We start from the raw sequence: 21,225 nt of genomic DNA on the forward strand, positions 1-21,225 counted from the left end.
CAACGTTGGTCCTTCAGAATGTCAAGCATTATCCAGACATTCCAATAAATTTGATCTCTGTAGGACAACTAGATGATGATGGCTATCATAATGACTTGTGCAATGGNATTAGAAGTCATGATGTTGTGTTATTTGAAGATAAAACTATTGAAGATATTGACAAGACTGAGAAACTAGATTCTCATACTGATGAGAGCTTAGTTGATGTTGATCCAATTCCTATTATTGATACATCTTCTGCATATGAGGGAACCCAAGGTAATGATCAAGATAATGATGAGAGTGTAGAACATATCATTGTTCCTACTGATGATGTTGTGGTTGATAATCAACCAACTCATGTTGGGATGACCGCTTCGGNTCATTCTCCTTCAAGAAAGTCTGAGCTATTGGAGCTAGTACACTCAGATTTGTGTGGTCCTTTCAAAGTGAAGTCAAAAGGTGGTGCACTTTACTTTGCTACTTTCATTGATGATCATTCTCGCAAGATTTGGGTATATCCTTTAAAATCCAAAGATCAAGTGCTTGATGTGTTTAAACAGTTTCAAGCCTTATCTGAGAGACAAACGGGAAAGAAATTAAAATGTATTCGCACTGATAATGGTGGTGAGTATATTGGTCCCTTTGATAACTACTGCAAATCGCAAGGAATACGTCATCAGAAGACTCCTCCAAAGACTCCTCAATTAAATGGTTTGGCAGAGAGGATGAACAGAACTTTAGTTGAGAGAGTTAGATGTGTGCTTTCAGAGGCTAAACTTCCAAATTCTTTTTGGGCTGAAGCACTTAACACTGTTGCTTATGTTATCAATTTGTCTCCTGTTGTTGCTTTGGATGGTGACGTTCCAAACAGAGTTTGGTTTGATAAGGATGTTTCTTATGATCACTTGAAAGTGTTTGGGTGTAAAGCTTGTGTGCATGTTCCAAAAGATGAGAGGTCAAAATTGGATGTTAAAACTAAGCAATGTATCTTCATTGGTTATGGTCAAGATGAGTTTGGATATCGATTTTATGATCCAATTGATAAGAAACTCATTAGAAGTCGTGATGTTGTGTTCTTTGAAGATCAAACTATTGAAGATATTGACAAGACTGAGAAACTAGATTCTCATACTGATGAGAGCTTAGTTGATGTTGATCCAATTCCTATTATTGATACATCTTTTGCACATGAGGGAACCCAAGGTAATGATCAAGATAATGATGAGAGTGTAGAACATATCATTGTTCCTACTGATGATGTTGTGGTTGATAATCAACCAACTCATGTTGGGATGACCGCTTCGGATGCTCCAGAAACCTCTTGTAGAAGATCTACTAGAGAGAAGCGAAGCTCAACACGTTATTCTCATGATGAGTATATTCTATTGACTAATATGGGAGAACTTGAAGGTTATGATGAAGTCATGTTAGATACTCATAGAGATAAGTGGAAAGAACTCATCATAGACAATCATGAGTTTTGTAACAGTGTGGCACGTAGAAGCCTGTCAAAAGTTCCTCCACTTGAAGTCCATTTGGCCCCTTGGCTGGAGGGGGAGTTTGTTGGGCTATTGCCCATGTTCCAGCCAAAGGCCCATGGCCTAATCCTACTTGGAAAAGGATTGGAATTATTCTCCTTAATTGGTTTCCAATTCTATTAGGAAAAGGATTGGAATAGTAATCCTATTTGTAGTTGGTTTTGGCTTTATAAGGAAAAGCACAACTCTATAAATAGAGGATGGTTTTGAGAGAATAATTAATTGCTCATTGGTATTGTCTTTGAAAGACATTAAAACATAAGAGAGGTTTTTGAGAGAGCTTTCAACAAGAGAAAAAGAGAGAAAGAAAAGGATTCTTTTGCTGCAGTCTTTTCTCCGACCAGCAACGTTCAGATCGTGTTTCCCGATTAACTAACCGTTGGATCAGGCTGAATTTGGACTGAGTGTTCCTGACATCTTGGTGGTTGATTTGAACGGTGGAGATCGGATTCAGAGGTCAGAAAGATCCTGTTTTAGGTCCCGAACAGAAGCTGGGTTTGGGTGGTGTTTCTTTCTATTTATCTTTTGTTGGTGTAGCTATTGTTTGTTCTCTTTTGGCACTTGTTGTGTAGCCATTAGAAGAATATTTGTAACCCTCTTATTGGTATAGTGAAGCAATTCGGATTTTGTCGATCCCGTGGTGTTTACCTTCGGTTTGAAGGGTTTTTCCACGTTAACCTTGGTGTTCTTTATTGTTAGATTTTCGGTTTCATCTTTTTCGTCACAACACTGACCATATCATCAAAAGTATTATGCTGGTTCGTATTCCAAACTTTGTTTAATTTAGATGTGATTGCTTAAAGGTTTGTTCCATTTGGTTATCTATGTTGACTTTGGATAATAAAGGGTTAGAGTTTCAATTGTTGATAAAAGAGGGTCCAAATTGAATGGTTTATATCTTTTCTCTGTTGTCTGTCACTTTCAAGTACTTGAATTCCATGTGCATTTTATCTGAGCTGATTGTTAGATCGATAAACAAGGAGCAAAAACAACGGATATGTACCTTAATATAACGGAAGAATCGTGGTCTTGCTACCCTGAGTACAACTTTGAATCACTAGGAAACAAAGTTTTCAATCCACAAACTAAAAGTATTGTGTGTGTGTGTTGTTAGAGAATTAGAAAGGAAGAAGGGCTAGGTTACCATAAGAGGTGTTGAAATTTTCGACTTGAACTCTCCTTATCTTTTTCTCTTAACTAGATCAAATTAGTCCACATGAGCAACCCGTCCAAAGTAAGTATGCAACATAGATTATCATGTAGTCCTCATTCTATACGATATATATTTTCTGATGAAAGTGCTTTATGTGGATGAACTTCGTGTTATCTCTAGTTTTCTCGGCCTTACAATATAGGATAGATATTTGGCATAATCAGAGTAGGAGCAAAGCCTCTTGTTTTATAAACTTTGTCTATCATTTTTCGATGTACAAACATGAGCACTTGCTTTTGCAGTTTGAACATGACTAGTAGTATTATCCAACAGAACGTAGATATGTTGATAGCTGCATTTGTTAAAATGCAGATTGTTTTTGTTGCAGGAACAGAAACCTCGACAATGATAATCCAATGGGTAATGAGGCTTCTATTAGCTCATCCTGAGGTATTGCATAAGCTAAGAGCTGATATTGACAACAAAGTTGGGAACAAACGTTTAGTATGCGAATCTGATCTCATGAAGCTTCCATATTTACGTTGCGTTGTCAATGAGACAATGAGATTATACCCTCCAGTACCACTTCTATTACCTCATTATTCAACTGAAGATTGTACTGTGGGAGGATATGATGTACCAAAACATACAATGCTTCTTATCAACGCTTGGGCGGTTCACCGTGATCCCAAAGTATGGGATGATCCTGAAAAGTTCAAACCAGAGAGATTTGAGGCTACAAAAGGGGAAACAGAAAGGTTTAATTACAAACTTGAACCATTTGGAATGGGGAGAAGAGCATGTCCTGGTACTGATATGGGATGACGAGCTGTTTCGCTGGCGTTAGGTGCTCTTATTCAATGCTTTGAATGGCAAATTGAGGAAGAGGAAATTTTGGAAACAAGTTATCATGCTAGAATGAGTATGCAGAACAAGCCTTTGAAGGCTGTATGCACGCCGCGCGAAGATCTTGTTGAGCTACTGTCCCAGCTTTGAGACAGTTTTATGTATACTAAGACCACTCTGCTGCACTTGTATGATAGCAAACATTGTAAAATTGAATCATGATTATGTGAGAAATAAAAAAATAGATGCAACATTATGCAATGCGCAAGGGAAGATTGATTTGTTATAAGGTGTTTTTGGCTTTATAAGTAGCATTTGGGAAATAAAAGTGCAGAATGTGTAATGAATAGCATCGTACGTGACAATTTGCATCTCACATGGACACGGTGGATTACCTGAAATATGTCAATTGTCATGTAAGACGTGTCTGTCTACTTGTTCATTTTATAGAAATTTAAAAGTCTATATATATACTCAAAGTTGAAGGGTTAAAGTCAAAGTTAAATTATATATGCATTTTCTGTTTGCAAATTTTATTTTCTCTTGAAAAAAATGAAAATAAACTTATTCGAAGATGTGACTCTATCTTTGTAGTTTTCAAATCGAGACTTTATTATAAAAATCAAAGTAACTAATTTACACCTAAAACTAATTATTTAAACACATTTAAATGATATAAAATTTCAAATTTGATTTGAAAAAAATGTTAGGTGCTTACGCATTAATCAAATCCTTTTCCACTTAGGAATCCCTTGGAATGTGGGTAAATGTTTTAGTGATTAGACATATATAAATTTATGAATAGACAAATGAATTTCTATGAATGAAGCACCATACTTACCTAAAAAGACCTAAATATAATACTTCCACTGTTTTATAATACTTATTCGTGATTGTATTTATACAATTGTTAAGACTTTATAAATAAAGAATAATTTAATTATATTACATTTTGAATATAATAAAATATGATATTTTAAAAAATATAATAGAAAAATAATTATAATTAATAATAAAATAAATAAAAAAATAAACATAAAAATTATTGTTAATTTTATGAAATAGATAAATATAATTAAAAACATAAACAAATAATATAATAAATAACTATTATTAAAGAAAGCAATGCATCACATCTTGAAAAATGAGAATTGGAATCTAAAATACACTTATATAAAACTATTTGATACATTTACTAGATTCCTTTATGACAAAATCAGTCCACATGCTTAATTTTAAAATCATTGATGGCATGTCTATTTTTTTTTAAATAAAAATAATACTTTCTCCAAAACTCATAAAATAATAAAGTTTTTCATGTGGCTACAACAAACTCCCTAGGGCTATGGTCCTTTGCTATCGATATATCATCTCTTTAGATGGATGAGGCACCCTTGTCCAAATGTTTCGAGCAATGGAATCTGTACAATTTTTCAATTTTGATTTTCAGCGGATGTATAATTATCGTTTGCAGTCAATTTTATTTTGGTATAAAGAATTAATAATTTTTTTTTATAAAAAAATTATATTATATATAAAAGTTAAATTTTAGTTTTATAATATAAAGAGAGTCAATTTTTGACACAAATTAAAATTTTAATTTAGTGATTAAAATGTTGTAAAAATTAGTTTATTTTTATGGATAAATTATGATGATAATATTATGAAAAATTATCTAAACTGCACAATTTATTTTACTATATTTTATAAAAATTTCTATTATTTGAAAATTATAAAAATTTATATTATTTCCTTTTAATGTAGTTTGGGCCTAAAATGAAATTTCAATTTGAAGCCTAAAATATAAATAAACTTTGTATACATATTTATTTAAAATTTTATTTCTATAATAAGTTGACAAATATTGAATAAAGATAAGAGTTAGAACCATAGAATCTCATAAAGTTGATGACTTGGTATACCTCATTTTAATATGCTTGTTGTAATGCTTGAAGCTAAAATTTAAAAACAAATAAATAACAATTTGTAATTCACCTTATTCAACACTTTTCATTATTAATTATTATTTTTAACGAAGTACAAAAAATGTTAAAGTGAGTAAAACAATATATTTTTAAAATATTATACTTTTAATCATAAATAATCATTTTTCCTATTAAAATTTTAACACAAATTTAACCTTGATAAAAATTTGGGGCTAAGGCATAAGCTTTATTTTACAAAGCATAGAGTCGCCTTTGCTCAGATACATCACTTTAAGCGATGTAATGATTGGATACATCAATTTAAGCAATGTAATAATCAAATACATCACTTTAGGCGATATATCAATCGGATATACCACTATGCGATGTACCAGAACTTAATACATAATTTTGCGTGTTATATCGGTCGGATACATTACAATACACGATGTATCAAAACATAATACATTACTTTACGTAATGTATTGGTCAGATACATCACTATACATAATGTATCGAGATGTTGAGTGACATATTTGAAATCGAAAAATAATGTAGCGAAACATTGAGTTATGTATTTAAAACCGAAATATGATATATCAGAATATCAAGTAATGTATTCATAACCGGAATATTATTTGCTGCTTTCTAGTGTAATTGTAAGATAGGCTGATGATATTTGTCGTGCGAGCCAACTTAAATCTGAAGTTCTCAAATTAATTAGTTTATTTCCCTTTAATTAACCTCTCGTTGAAAAAGTACTAATTCTTACCTTTCTGTTTTCTTTGCATAAATCTTCTGGATGAGTCCATTGGACTCCATCTCTCTTCAATTTCCAAACGGGCCATATAGGCCCAACTATGATAATCTTAGAGAATCTTTCAAAAATAGCTAATATAAGCATTTTATAGCTATAATTTGTTTAATTACGAATAATAACAAAATGTTAGGAGGGGGAGAAAAGAGGAGAGTGAGATATGGGAGATTGAGAGGAGAAAGTGTATTTTTCACGGATTTTGGAGAAAAATATATAAATACAAACTGATTTGTGTCCAAATAAATACATATTAAAAGAAGACAGACGAACGAGATTGAGAGAAGGAGGAGAAAGGTGAGGGAGATCGAGAGAAAGGAAGGAGAGAGGCGACCGAGACCGAGAGAGGGAGGGGAGCAAGACCAAGAGAAGGAGTAGATCAAAAGCGAAGAAGATCGAGAGAGGGAGGAGAGAGGATTGTAATTTTTATGTATTTTGCATTATATTCTGTATTTATTTTGTATCAATTGTACTTAAAATACATCGAATTAAATTTTATATTTATTTTGCATTATATTTTTTATTTATTGTGTATCAATTGTATTCGAAATACAAGTGTATTCATACACAAATACAAAATAAAATTTTTCAAATTAAATTGGCCTATTTATAGTTATTAATTTTTTTATTAATACAATTAACATTTTAATACTACACATTTCTTAATTTTTTGTCGATCGGCCTATATTGCCTACATAGTGCTCGTGTATTTTTTGTGCTGGACGCGAGATAAATTATTTTTTTACTTCAATTTTCTTGCATGAATTTGAATTGATTTTGAAAAATAGATACATGCCTCATCATCCTCATTTCTACCATCACTATGTGACTTAACAGCTTGATATCTCTATAATTATTACAATTTTAAATATCACCTTAGTTCTCGTAAAAGAAAATCATTGTACGCTATCACCATGCTTTTGACATCTCCTCCGTCTTGAAAATGACATTGAACAACCTTGTCATTCTATATATATCTTCCCTGTAATTTAATTTTTCATGAATTTACCTTTACACACTCTATGAATAACACTATTAAATTATAATGGACGTGTACTGACGTTAGTGGTACAAATCATTTAAATGGAAGGACTAGATTCTGTGACATTGCAATAGAATTTACTTAATTTATTTCTCTTAAATTTCTTTAATATTTTTCAATAATGTTTTAGTTCAACATTTGCATAACATGTCCCCGATTGCGGGACTTAAATATATATGTTTGATATATTTTATATCTAACTTTAAAATAATGATCTGTTAATGTAAAAAAAAGTATGTTTCGAGTTAAATTTATTTTCTTTGATTTTCAAAAAATGTAAAATATCACATAAATTAGAACAGAAAAAGTAAATTAGTGGACAATGCAATTTAAGGTGTGGATTTCCTTTACAAAATCCTCCAACATACTTTTTTTTTGTTGACATTAACAGATCGTTATTGGCAATAGAATTTTATTATTTTTGAAGACATCTTCAGTCTGTAATTTGGGACCCTTTCCATTTTTTCTTGCATGTCTTTGTCCTAGTAGTGCAATTTAAATAGATAAATCATAAACTATATATATGCACTATAAATAAATAAAAAATGTAAAGAAGAATGTACCGAGTCTGGCCGTATATATGGACAATGTAATCAGTAAAATGGTTATAAAACTCAAAATAATTATATGTTTACATTCTGATTCAAAATATAATTTAAGAAATACTCATTCTCTAAAAAAATAAAAAAATAAAGGAAAAATAACTTAAATACACAATTATAAGTTTTATATTCTCTAATTTTCCCTTCTTTTTTAAAATATTACATAATTCCCTTTTTTTTAATTTTAGTGTAAGTTTATAGATACATTACATTCTCTCTCTTATAATACACAATTACCCATTTTAGTGCCTATTTTTTCTCCATTAAAATACTCAACCTTTTAAATCAGTTTTTGGATTTTGAATTTTCTCCATTTAAACACTCAACCTCTTAAATCAGTTTTTTTATTTTGAATTATTAATTTTAATTAATTTTAAATAAAAGAACTAATTTTGAAATTTTGAATTTCAAAATTCAAAAAATTTCAAATTTCAAAAATCAGGACAACTCTTAACTTCTCCCGTTTTTCTTACTCCATCAAGTTTCACTTCCTTTTTTTTCCATAATCATCTTCCTTCTTCTTAACCCAGCAGAATTTATTGTTTTTTTCTTTTTATTCTTAATCCATCATCTTTTTCTTCTTAATCTGTAATCGTCTTAACCCAGCATCTTTTTATTATTAATCCATCATCAGTTCGTCTTTTCTTCTCTTTTTTGTTTTTGTTAATTGTTCTATTACATCATAGTAATGGATCCGTTAATTAATAGAAGGATATATGATTCCGACGATGAAAATTGGAAAGAAAATAGGAAAAAGTCTTTGCATGATCCTATGAATCTTCAGAAGAATTCAAACAAAGACTCTGGCGAAACATCAAAATCAAAGGTTGTCAAATACAACAAAAAAAGAAAAAAGAAGCAGCAAACATTGTTGTTAGGCCTACATTGTCTCGGGTTAGTATTTTGGTACTTAAAACTGTTGTTGAAATTAGTAAAAATTTTAAGGAATCTAGTGTGATTGCCGATACATTTGAATAAGTGTGTATAGTGTTTTAGATGGTGAATTGATACATGAATTTGTTGTGTATCATAATATTTTATATGTATCATGAAGTTTTGAAAATTGTTATAATGTATCATTCAATAAGTTTAGTAAATGCGTCATCAACTGTGCTTGATGATACATATAGAATCAGTGTGTACAGTGTTTAGTCAATTCACTGATACATGTAGTAGATATGTATCACATGTTTTGCATGTAGTATGAATTCCTGAAAACTGATATCATGTATCAGTAAGGTATTAGTTGTTTAGTTGATGTACTGATACATGTTTTGAAAATTGTTATAATGTATCATTCACTAAGTTTAATAAATGCGTCATCAACTGTACTTGATGATACATATAGAATCAGTGTGTATATTGTTTAGTCGATGTTTCTGATACATGTATTAGATACGAAATTGAATCTCCAACAACGATTCCGTCGATTTTGTAACTTTCATTCTGCAATTTGTTCACCCAAATTCCGGAATGTCTCATCAAAATCGAAGTATTCATCTTGAAAAATCCACTGTAACAACAATAAAATTACTGTAGTTCGAAATTTAACAGATTGTTCAAAAAAATTGTTTTCAAAATAGATGATATAATCTTTTCAAAATTTGAAATTAATGTCCAATTAAGTGCTGATTTTATGCTGATTAATGATATGTTACCGTAAATTTAGCTGTTTTATTAACAACATTAACTGTACCGTTTTTCCCTTTTTTTTCTCAACAGTTTAAAATTATCATATATCAGAGTCTAAAGTATCACGGCTCAACAAATTTAAGGGATTTTTTTGTAAATACTAAATTTGTCGGGACAGAATGTAATTATTGAATTACACTATGGGATTCCTTAAATTTTTACAAAAATAAAAGTACAGCCCATACCCCCTTATTCTTTAAGGCTGATATAATTTTCACTCAACTATATTATATATTGATATCAATAAGACTAATAAATTCGCTTAACTGATACTAAATCAGCATACATATACTGTATTTGTATCATTAATGTTTCTTATTTAGCAATTACTCATTTACCAATGATACTGATATATTATTGTCATAGTGTGTGTGGAGGGGTGGGGGGGGGGGGGGACNAGTATCACATTTAATAAGAATAAATAGTTTAGGAAGGTTTTGAGGGATTAACTCTACAAAATGTTTTAAAAACTTTATAGTACCCCAATATAATTCCATGCATATAATTGTTAGTATATGTTGTTTATTAATCTTATAAAATATAGATTATGTGATAAAAGTAATTGTTAGAGATACTAATACTCGTGCACTAGATGTGAGCTGATTTAATATCTTGGTTATCATCATAATCGTAATTACATTTTTATATTTTTGTTTAGTTTGACTTGGACTAGTTTAGTAAAAAACAGTTGGGCCCATCTTCTGTATGAGGCGGTTGAGACATATGAGATATTTTTTGATCAATGTATTGAGAGATTTCTCTCTTTTATTTCGTCTTCCTTTCTCATCGTTCTTCAATTTTCTGCTTCAATTTAGTGTGTTAACATGGTATCAGAGCATCGATCATGGTAGATCTATGGATTACCTTGCCGGCAATGTTACCCTCGACATTCCGTTTTGAGTTTTTCTGCTCGCGATTTGACGTTCTAGGATTCCGATAAGTATATCGGCGTTGTCTCATTTATCCTTGGTAACATCGTTTCCACTAGTTTTCTCCTCTTCTCCTCACTGTTGATTGCTTACGTCTCATGTTAGGTTATTCGCATTTTAATATTAATATTTAACATATTAAATTGCTTTATTTGGAGTTATAAGAATGACCATTGGTAGACATTTGTGTTTTAAACTACCAAATTAATCATGCTATTCATCTTTGACTTGGTAGCCATGTAATGCCATTACTTTTGGCTTTATTGGTTGAATTCATTGTGAGATAAAAACATTCCAATAAACATTGGAATGGATAACTTCTACATCATCCATTAGCATTGGTTGTCCATCACTTTATTTCATTCTTAATTCCTCCATTACTCTTTGTAACCTATGTAACTCCTATTGTAACCTATGTAACCTATGAAACTCATAAGGCCATTATCTTCACTATTGAGGTGTTCCATTATCTTCCTATTCATTGCTAGGAAGACTTCTTGTTGTATAAATAGTGGTGGTCTTCATTTGGTTTGGTACACACACCAAACACAAGAGAAAACAAAGAGTGAAAGAGTTAGTCTAAAAGAGAGTTCTTATTAGTTGAAGGGAGGTGTTCTTTTTTGTGGAGCTTTGAACTCAACTCTTGTCCAGAGTTGTTGAGTTATACTTTGTGAAGACTGTTGTATCCTGGAGGGGACAAGTCAAAGAGGACTACTGCTGGACTGGTGAAAACATTTGCTGCAGTGGGCTTGAATCTCCTTAAAGAGAGCGAGATATCTCCGCCTCAGCCTGAAGAGATTAATTTCTTCATTTTATTTTCAATTGTAATATTTCAATTTTATTATCTTGTAAGTTTTTTCACTAACAATTTTAAGGAGATTCAAAGATGGCTACAATTAAAAAAACCGCGGATGTCAAGATGGGAGATCTTAACAAGCCATTTCGGTTCAATGGTAACCATTTCAAGAGATGGAAGGGTGAAGTACTTTTCTACTTAAGTCTTCTCAATGTTTCTTATGTATTAACTGAGAAGAATATAAATAAAGAAGACATCACCACTATGAATGATGATGAAACTATTTCTCATCTAGAGAAAGTTGAAAAGTACGATGGTGATTCCTATAAGTGTCGGTATTTTATTCTTAATTGTCTATCTGATAATTTTTATGATTATTATGATAGAACTTACTCTAGTGCAAAGAAAATTTGGAAGGCATCGCAGAGTAAGTATGATACCAAAGAGGCTGGAGCGAAAAATATGCAGCTAGTAGATTTTTTCTTTTCCAAATGGTGGACAACAAATCAGTGGTAGATCAAGCTCAAGACTTCATCATGATTGTTGGAGAGCTTAGGTCCGAAGAGGTTAAAATTGGAGATAACCTTATTGTTTGTGGCATAGTGGATAAACTTCCACCTTCTTGGAAGGAATTTTAAAAAACTATGCACCACAAACAAAAGGAAACCTCTCTTGAAACCTTGATAATGAAAATCCGCATGGAAGAAGAAGCAAGGGGCCAAGATGCACTTTTACAAACAGAAGAGAACAACATTACATCGAAGGTAAATTTAATTACTTCGAATAATGCTACTCCTAAAACTCACAAAAATACTTCTTTAAAGTCTTAGAAGAAAAAAATCAAGAAAAATAATGGTAGACCTCCCAAGAAAAATAATGGTGAAAATCACCAAGCACAAAATCAACAAGTTCAAGAAAAGGAACCATGCTTTGTTTGTGGCAAGAGTGGGCATACTGCTCGATTTTGCAGATTCCGGAAACGTGGTCCTAACCCTCAGGCAAACATTACCGAAGAAGCTTTTGTGGCGGTGATTACCGACATAAACATGGTTGAGAATGTTGATGGATGGTGGGCTGATTCTGGTGCAAACCGTCATGTCTGTTATGACAAAGACTGGTTTAAAAAATATACTCATTTTGAGGAGCCCAAAACCATCATGCTTGGTGATGCTCACACTACTCAAGTGCTTGGAAAGGGAGATGTTGAATTGTGTTTTACTTCTGGAAGGATATTAACATTGAAAGATGTATTTTATACTCCTTCTATGAGAAAAAATTTGATGTCTAGTTTTCTTCTTAATAAAGCAGGCTTTAAACAGATTATTGAATCTGATCAATATGTAATAGTGAAGAAAGGTATTTTTGTAGGGAAGGGGTATGCATGTGATGGGATGTTTAAGTTGAATGTTGAAATGAATAAAACTTCTACTTTTGTTTATATGCTTTCTTCTACTAATTTTTTGCATGCTCGTTTGTGTTATATTAATGATCGTTATGTTGAAATCATGAGTAGTTTAGGATTAATCCCAATGGTTAAAAAGAATTTTGAAAAGTGTGAGGCTTGTAGTAAATCCAAGATCACTAAAAGGCCTCATTTTCAAGTTGAAAGAAAAACTGATTTGTTAGAATTAGTTCATACTGATATTTCTGAACTTGGTGGAATTCTAACTCGTGGAGGTAATAGATATTTTATCACTTTCATTGATGATTTTTCTAATTTTACATATGTTTACTTGAAGAAAAATAAAAGTGATGCTTTTGAAAATTTCAGAACTTATCTTAATGAGGTTGAAAATCAGTTGGAAGAAAAATAAAAAGAAATAGAAGTGATAGAGGCCGTGAATATGAATCAAATGAATTTAATTCTTTTGTTAGATCATTGGGAATAATTCATGAAACTACTCCTCCTTACTCTTCTTCGTCTAATGGAGTAGCAGAAAGGAAAAATAGAACTTTGGTTGAATTGACTAATGTCATGCTAATTGAGTCACATGCACCTTTAAATTTTTGGGGTGAAGCTATCTTAACTGCTTGTTATGTGTTGAATCGTGTGCCTCATAAAAAATCTAAATTGACACCTTTTGAATTGTAGAAAGGTTACAAGCCAAGTTTGGGATATCTAAGAGTTTGGGTTGTCTAGCCTTTGTGAGGCTAATGGATCCCAAGATTACAAAGTTGGGTAAGAAAGTTACTACTTGTGTTTTTCTTGGTTATACTTCAAATAGTACAACCTATAGATTTTTTAATCTTGAAGACAATATTGTAATAGAATCTGGTGATGCTATTTTTTCATGAAAATAAATTTCCTTTTGATACTAAAAATAGTGGGGGTCAAAGGATTGAACAAAATATTTTGTCACTACCTAGTTCTTCTACTTCAACTTTGAAAAATAAAGAAGTTGGTGATTTTGAGTTAAGAAGAAGTAAAAGAGCTAGAGTAGAAAAAGATTTTGGTCCTGATTTTTATGTGTTTAATGTTGAAAATGACCCTCTAACTTTGAAAGAAGCATTATCTTCACATGATTCTATTTTTTGGAAAGAGGCTGTAAATGATGAAATGGAATCTCTAATTTCTAATAAAACTTGGAAGTTAGTTGATTTACCACCGGGTTGTAAAACAATTGGTTGCAAATGGGTCTTAAGGAAAAAGTTGAAACCGGATGGTTCTATTGATAAATACAAGGCTAGGCTAGTTGCAAAAGGTTTTAAACAACTAGAAGGCCTAGAATTTTTTGATACTTTTTCTCCGGTAACAAGAATTACATCCATTAGACTTTTAGTTGCTATGACTGCAATTTTTGATTTGAAAATTCATCAAATGGATGTAAAAAAACTGCTTTTCTAAATGGAGACCTAAATGAAGAAATTTATATGGATCAACCCGAGTGTTTTGTTGAAGCAGGCCAAGAAAGCAAAGTATGTAAACTTACTAAATCCCTATATGACTTGAAACAGGCACCAAACCAATGGCTTGAAAAGTTTGATTCCTGCATGATTGAAAATGATTTTAAAATAAATGAGTGTGATAAGTGCATATATCATAAGTCTTGGAATAATTCACATGTGATCATTTGCCTATATGTTGATGATTTGTTGATCTTTGGCTCTAACATGAATGTTATTGATGAAGCTAAAAATGTTCTTAGAAGCCATTTTGATATGAAAGATCTTGGTGAGGCAAATTTTATTCTTGGAATAAAAATAACAAGAACATGTGAGGGAATTTTCCTTGATCAGTCACATTATGTTGAGAAAATTTTGAAAAAATATAACTTTCATGACTGCAAGCATGTTGCTACTCCTTTTGATTCAAGTGTTCACTTATTTCCCATTGAAAGTGAAAATGATGTAATAAATTAAAAGGAATATGCTAGTATAATCTGAAGTTTGAGATATGTGACTGATTGCACTAGGCCTGATATTGCATATGCTGTAGGAGTACTTGGCAGGTTTACAAGCAAGCCAGGTAATGAACATTGGAATGCTATAACAAGAGTTATGAGATATTTAATAGGAACAAAAAATTGTGGTTTGTTCTATAAAAAATATCCTGCTGTACTTGAAGGCTTTTGTGATGCAGATTGGACACTTTGTCAGGTGATTCCTGTTCTACCACTGATTATGTCTTTACTTTAGGTGGTGGTGCTGTTTGTTGGAGATCAAAAAAGCAAACTATAATTACTACTCTACCATGCTTTAGCTTCATCTAGTGAGGAAGCGAATTGGTTAAGAGATTTATTGTTTCAAATTCCTTATTTTGAAAAACAATTTCTCCTATTTTAATTCATTGTGATAGCACCGCTGCAATTGGTAGAGTTCAAAACCGTTATTACAATGGTAAATCTAGACCTATAAGGAGGAAACACAGTAATGTAAGATCGTATTTGACAAATGGTACCATTAATGTTGATTATGTCAAATCTTGTGATAATCTTGCAGATCCTCTTACGAAGGACTTAACAAGAGAAAAGGTCTGGAGCACATCGAGGGGGATGGGATTGAAGCCTACAAATCCTTGAATCATATATGAGGAAACCCAACCCGGGGACTAGAGATTCTATAACCAGGTTCAAAGGGAAAAACTAATCATATGATGACTTGTTGTGAAAAATGCACTATTTTTTCCCCTCCCTATGATGTGAGTGCATTGTTTCCTGTAGTTTGTGAAGGTTGAGTTGATAAAACTCTTAATGAATATCTGTAGCCCGTAAGGGTGGAGTGTTAATCTTACAGGAGCACTCTCGACAGATTTCACCTATGTGATGTGTGGAAGTAGGTCGCTTCCTATGAGAATGGGGCTTATTCTCAAATGCACTCATGAAACCGTGATAGCACATGGCCATAACGTGCTGGATGTTAAAGCTCATGTCAACACCTTGATTATTATGTGTGAGCAGTGATATTTTATTTCCCTTAAGCAGTTATAGTTCAAATCTGAGACCACTACGACTCTGGAGTAAAAGTTACTGTTTCACTAAGTGGAGGTTCAATGCAGAGCACACCTTCATTATGCATAGTAGTCTTCCTTCAACTGATATACTCTCTTATCTAATATTAAAATGAGTGGGGGATTGTTAGTTTATTAGCATTTTAATATTAATTTTTAACATATTAAATTGCTTTATTTAGGAGTTATAAGAATGACCATTGGTAGGCATTTGTGTTTTAAACTACCAATTTAATCATGCTATTCATCTTTGACTTGGTAGCTATGTAATGCCATTACTTTTGGCTTTATTGGTTGAATTCATTGTGAGATAAAAACATTCCATTAAACATTGGAATGGATAACTTCTACATCATTCATTAGCATTGGTTGTCCATCACTTTATTTCATTCTTAATTCCTCCATTACTCTTTGTAACCTATGTAACTCCTATTGTAACCTATGTAACCTATGAAATTCCTAAGGCTATTATCTTCACTATTTACTACCTCCATTATCTTCATATTCATTGCTAGGAAGACTTCTTGTTGTATAAATAGTGGTGGTCTTCATTTGGTTTGGTACACACACAAAACACAAGAGAAAAAAAAGAGTTAAAGAGTTAGTCTAAAAGAGAGTTCTTATTAGTTGAAGGGAGATGTTCTTTTTTGTGGAGTTTTGAACTAAACTCTTGTCCAGAGTTGTTGAGTTATACTTTGTGAAGACTGTTGTATCCTGGAGGAGACAAGTCAAAGAGGACTACTGCTGGACCGGTGAAAACATTTGCTGCAGTGGGCTTGAATCTCCTTAAAGAGAGCGAGATATTCGCGCCTCAGCCTGAAGAGATTAATTTCTTCATTTTATTTTCAATTGTAATATTTCAATTTTATTATCTTGTAAGTTTTTTCACTAACATCTCATTATAATAATATTTTGTGGCTGATTTGCACATTTTCTCTGGATATTGTTGCTATTCGTTGTTTTTCTCTTCTTCATGACGAGCTGCCAATACTTCATCAGTGTCTCCATCTCGAACTGTATTTAATCCTGACGACTACACTCATCCATGTCATCCTTTGTATGTTCACCCGTCTGATGTACTTGGTTCGTCTTTAGTCTCTGTTCGTTTTGATGGCACTGGTTACGGTAGCTGGAGAAGGACTATCCTAGTGGCTTTGTCTGTACGTAACAAATTGGATTTCATCAAAGCAATATCTAATAGGCCTCCTGAAAATTCTCCATTGTTTAGACAGTGGCAACGATACAATGATTTGGTGATATCTTGGTTAACTAATTCACTTAGCAAGGACATTGCTCGTAGTGTGGAATATTCTGAACTAGCCAAGGACATCTGGGGAGAACTCAAGGAGAGATATGGTAAAGCAGATGGTGCTAGGATATTTGAGCTCAAGAATTAATTATCTCATATTTCTCAGGGTTCCTCTGATATAGCTTCTTATTTCAATAGGATTAAACAACTGTGGGATGAGATTGCCTCTGTTTCTAGTAATCAGCTTACTATATGCACATGTGGGGGGAACAAAAAGGGTGAAGATGAGCAGAAGGTGTATCAGTTTCTAATGGGAGTGAATGACACCTACATACAAGTTAGAAGCAACATCCTAATGATGAAACCCATTCCTACTGTGAGTAATGTTTACAACATCCTTCTAGCTGATGAAAAACGGAGACAAATCTCTTGCACATCACAGTTTTCTTCAGGTTCTGCTTCTTTTAGTGCTGAGGCGTCCACTTCTAAGCCTTACTCTGGTTCATCTAAGCTGACCATTTCTTCAAAGGTTAATTTTGAGCCTTAGCAGTCCTCTTTGCTATGCAAATATTGCAAGAAACCTGGACATAGTATTGATAAATGTTACAGGCTTCATGGCTTCCCTTCAACTTTCAAGTTCACAAGAGGATCTAGTTCAAAGAAAGTGTTCCCTCATGCTGAGGTTGACTCTTCTTCTGACTCTCAGTTTGACCAACAGATGTCTGCTATTCTGGACTTACTAAAGAGCAACACTCTCAATTGATGCTTCTTCTGCAACAGTCTCACATTACAGATCCTTCTTCTGCCTCCAACCTCTTGGGCTCTGCCAACTTTGCCGGTAAATTGCTTGCTGAAGGGGTTACTCCCAAAGTCTGTTTATTAACTAAAATGGATAACACTATATAGATTATCGACTCTGGATCTTTGGATCACATGACTTCTAATAAGTCTCTTTTATTCAATATGCAAACTCTTCCTATTCCTTATCTTGTTTCACTTCCCAATGGTTACAAAGTTAAAGTAACAAACATTGGGTCTCTAGCTTTGTTCCCTGATCTTAGACTTCATAATGTCCTTTACATTTCAAGCTTCCAGCACAATATTATCTCTATTTCTAAACTAGTTGCAGCTAATGGTCACTCTGTCTTATTTACCAATAATGTATGCACTTTTCAGGGCCCTTCTCTGAGGAAGCCTCTGGTACTTGGTAGATCTGATAGTGGACTTTACAAGCTTTACCAACAGTCTGCAGCTTTTCTTTCTGTTAGCGGAAACGTGAAACTAAAGAACAAGGAAGAACAACAATATTTAACGTGGTTCGGATCAAAATGATCCTACGTCCACCAAAGAACAACTGCACCAATATTTATTTCACTATACAAAGAATATAAGTGAAATACTACAAGAGAGAGAACACAATGCCTTAGAAGGTGAGAAGGCAAGTGAAAGGATGATTTGAAAATGAATTAAGAGCTACCTATTTATAGGAATAAATTCATCCTATTGATGTCATCCATGACATCACTATGTGTCAAAATTGTCAAGGTTAAGATAGCAAACCATTTTATGGTTTGCCTAACTTTCACCTACCAAGATACAATCTTTGACTTGTATTTTGTACTAATTATCTTCCTACCAAATATTCATATTAATTCATCTTCCATTTAGTTTGATTCCACAAGAACCAAAACCAACTCTTTCAATCTCCACCTTGGTTTGTGTTCCAAGCATGCGTATAAACAACTCCGGCCAAAACTTCTAAGCTTACTGGGCAATCCCATTGTAAGAAACAAGAAGAATCAAACCTTTGTTGAACATACCAGCTCCACCTAGCAGTTGTTCTCTTAGAGTTGCATCAATTGATGCATACTCCCGCCAAGTCCTTGCAGTGTGCAAACTTGGCAAGCGGGACTATTTTGGTCAACATGTCTGCAGCGTTATCGTCTGTGATAACCTTCTCAACCTTGATAGCTCCCTTTTCTACGACATCTCGAATAAAATGAAATCTGACATCAATGTGTTTGGTGCGCTCATGAAATCTTTGATTTTTAATCAAATGAATAGCACTTTGACTATCACATTTTAGAATTGATTTAAGCTGAGCTGAACTCAATTCTGCCACCAAACCTTTCAACCAGATAGCTTCTTTCACTGCCTCCGTTGCTGCCATATATTCTGCCTCTGTTGTAGACAAAGCGACAATCGACTGTAAAGTCGATTTCCAACTAACGGCACTGCCAACGAGAGTAAAGATGTATCCAGTTGTGGACCTCCTTCGATCAAGATCCCCTGCATAGTCAGAATCAACATAACCGAGAATTGAAATACCTTCACTTTTCCGAAAGGTTAGGCCAACATCAGGAGCTCCTTTGAGATATCTCAATATCCACTTGACAGCTTCCCAATGCCTTTTTCCTGGATTTGCCATGTACTTGCTTACTACACTTACAGATTGGGCAATATCTGGACGTGTGCATACCATAGCATACATAATGCTACCAACTGCACTCGCATAAGGAACCTTTGACATATGCTCCACCTCATCCATAGATTGAGGCATTTGTAACTCTGAAAGCTTGAAATGAGAAGCTAAAGGTGTACTTACAGGCTTGCTCATATCCATATTGAATCTTTCAAGAACTTTTCGGATGTACCTCTTCTGAGAAAGATGTACAACACCATTTTCTCTTGAAATTTCCATTCCAAGGATTTTCTTTGCAACTCCTAGATCCTTCATGTCAAATTCCTTGCTCAACAGTTTCTTCAAAATATTTATCTCTGTGATGTTGTTAGCAGCAATAAGCATATCATCAACATACAACAAAAGATAAATCATAGAGTTACCAGACATCTTCTTGTGATACACACAACTATCAAATGCACTCCTCGAAAATCCATGTGTAGTCATGAATGCATCAAACCTCTTGTACCACTGTCTAGGGGATTGCTTCAAACCATACAAAGACTTCTTCAGTTGGCATACATGGTCTTCTTTTCCTTCAGCTAGGAAACCTTCAGGCTGATCCATATAGATTGTCTCTTCTAGATCACCATGTAAAAAAGCAGTTTTGACATCAAGCTGTTGAAGCTCTAAATCAAATTGTGCAACCAATGCTAGCAGCACGCGAATTGAGCTATGTTTCACGACTGGAGAAAAGATCTCATTGTAGTCAATTCCCTCCTTCTGACTGAAACCCTTTGCAACCAATCTCGCCTTGAACCTAGCAGCTTCCACTTCTGGAATACCTTCTTTCTTTTTGTAGACCCATTTGCATCCAACTGTCCTCATCCCCTTTGGCCTTTTAACTAAGACCCATGTCTCATTTCTGTGAAGAGACTCCATCTCTTCCATCATGGCCAACTGCCATTGTGCAGCATCTTTGCAAGAAGTTGCTTCAATATACGAAGAGGGCTCGAGATCCTTAATCTCTTCTTCTGCAGCTACGAACGCTTGTGCAATCAGATTTTCTTGCTCTATAAGACGTTCCGGTTTCCGTATCCGCCTTTTGTCCCTTCCCTTCGCAATTGTGTATGGTTCATTGGAAGCAAGTTCTTCTGCATCTTTTGACTCATCACTTTGAGTCTCTTGATCCCGTTTCTTGGTAAGCTCCACCGGTAGCTCCACCTGCTCGTTGTTCTCGTTTCTAGATAACTCCACAGAAACTTTACGAGGATCAAGTATAGAGGATTCATCAAAGGTAACATCTCTACTAACTACAAATTTGAGTAAAGACAAACACCATAGTTTGTACCCTTTTACTCCATCAACATACCCTACGAATATGGCCTTTTTAGCCCTTGGTTCAAGCTTACCTTCATTAACATGATAATAAGTTGGACACCCAAATATTCGCAAGTATGAATAGTTAGAGGGTTCACCTGACCAGACCTCATTCTGAGTCTTAAAGTCAATCACTGATGCTGGAGATCGATTGACAATATTAGAAGCAGTATGAACTGCTTCAGCCCAAAATACTTTGGACATCTTAGCTTGTAAGAGCATACAACGAGCCTTCTCAAGAAGAGTTCTGTTCATTCTCTCGGCAACTCCATTCTGCTGTGGTGTGTGCCTGACCGTCTTATGCCTTGCGATCCCATGAACCTTGCAGAAATCATTGAACTCTTCACTGCAAAACTCCAAGCCATTGTCCGTGCGAAGATATTTGATTTTCCTCTCAATTTGATTTTCAACCAAAATCTTCCACTCTTT

General features: G+C 33.6%; 1 protein-coding gene and 1 pseudogene across 1 annotated transcript; both read left to right on the forward strand.

Moving 5' to 3' along the window:
• The first annotated feature begins 2,761 nt into the window (after positions 1-2,761).
• On the forward strand, positions 2,762-3,968 carry LOC107030561 (annotated as a pseudogene).
• Positions 3,969-16,739: 12,771 nt separating this feature from the next.
• Positions 16,740-17,778, forward strand: LOC107030370. The gene is made up of 4 exons (XM_015231668.1): positions 16,740-16,782; positions 16,862-17,134; positions 17,198-17,544; positions 17,593-17,778. The coding sequence occupies exons 1-4, from the start codon at positions 16,740-16,742 to the stop codon at positions 17,776-17,778; spliced, it is 849 nt and encodes a 282-aa protein (XP_015087154.1).
• The last annotated feature ends 3,447 nt before the right edge of the window (positions 17,779-21,225 follow it).

The sequence above is a fragment of the Solanum pennellii genome, chromosome 9 (genome assembly GCF_001406875.1).
Source record: "Solanum pennellii chromosome 9, SPENNV200".
Lineage (NCBI taxonomy): Eukaryota > Viridiplantae > Streptophyta > Magnoliopsida > Solanales > Solanaceae > Solanum > Solanum pennellii.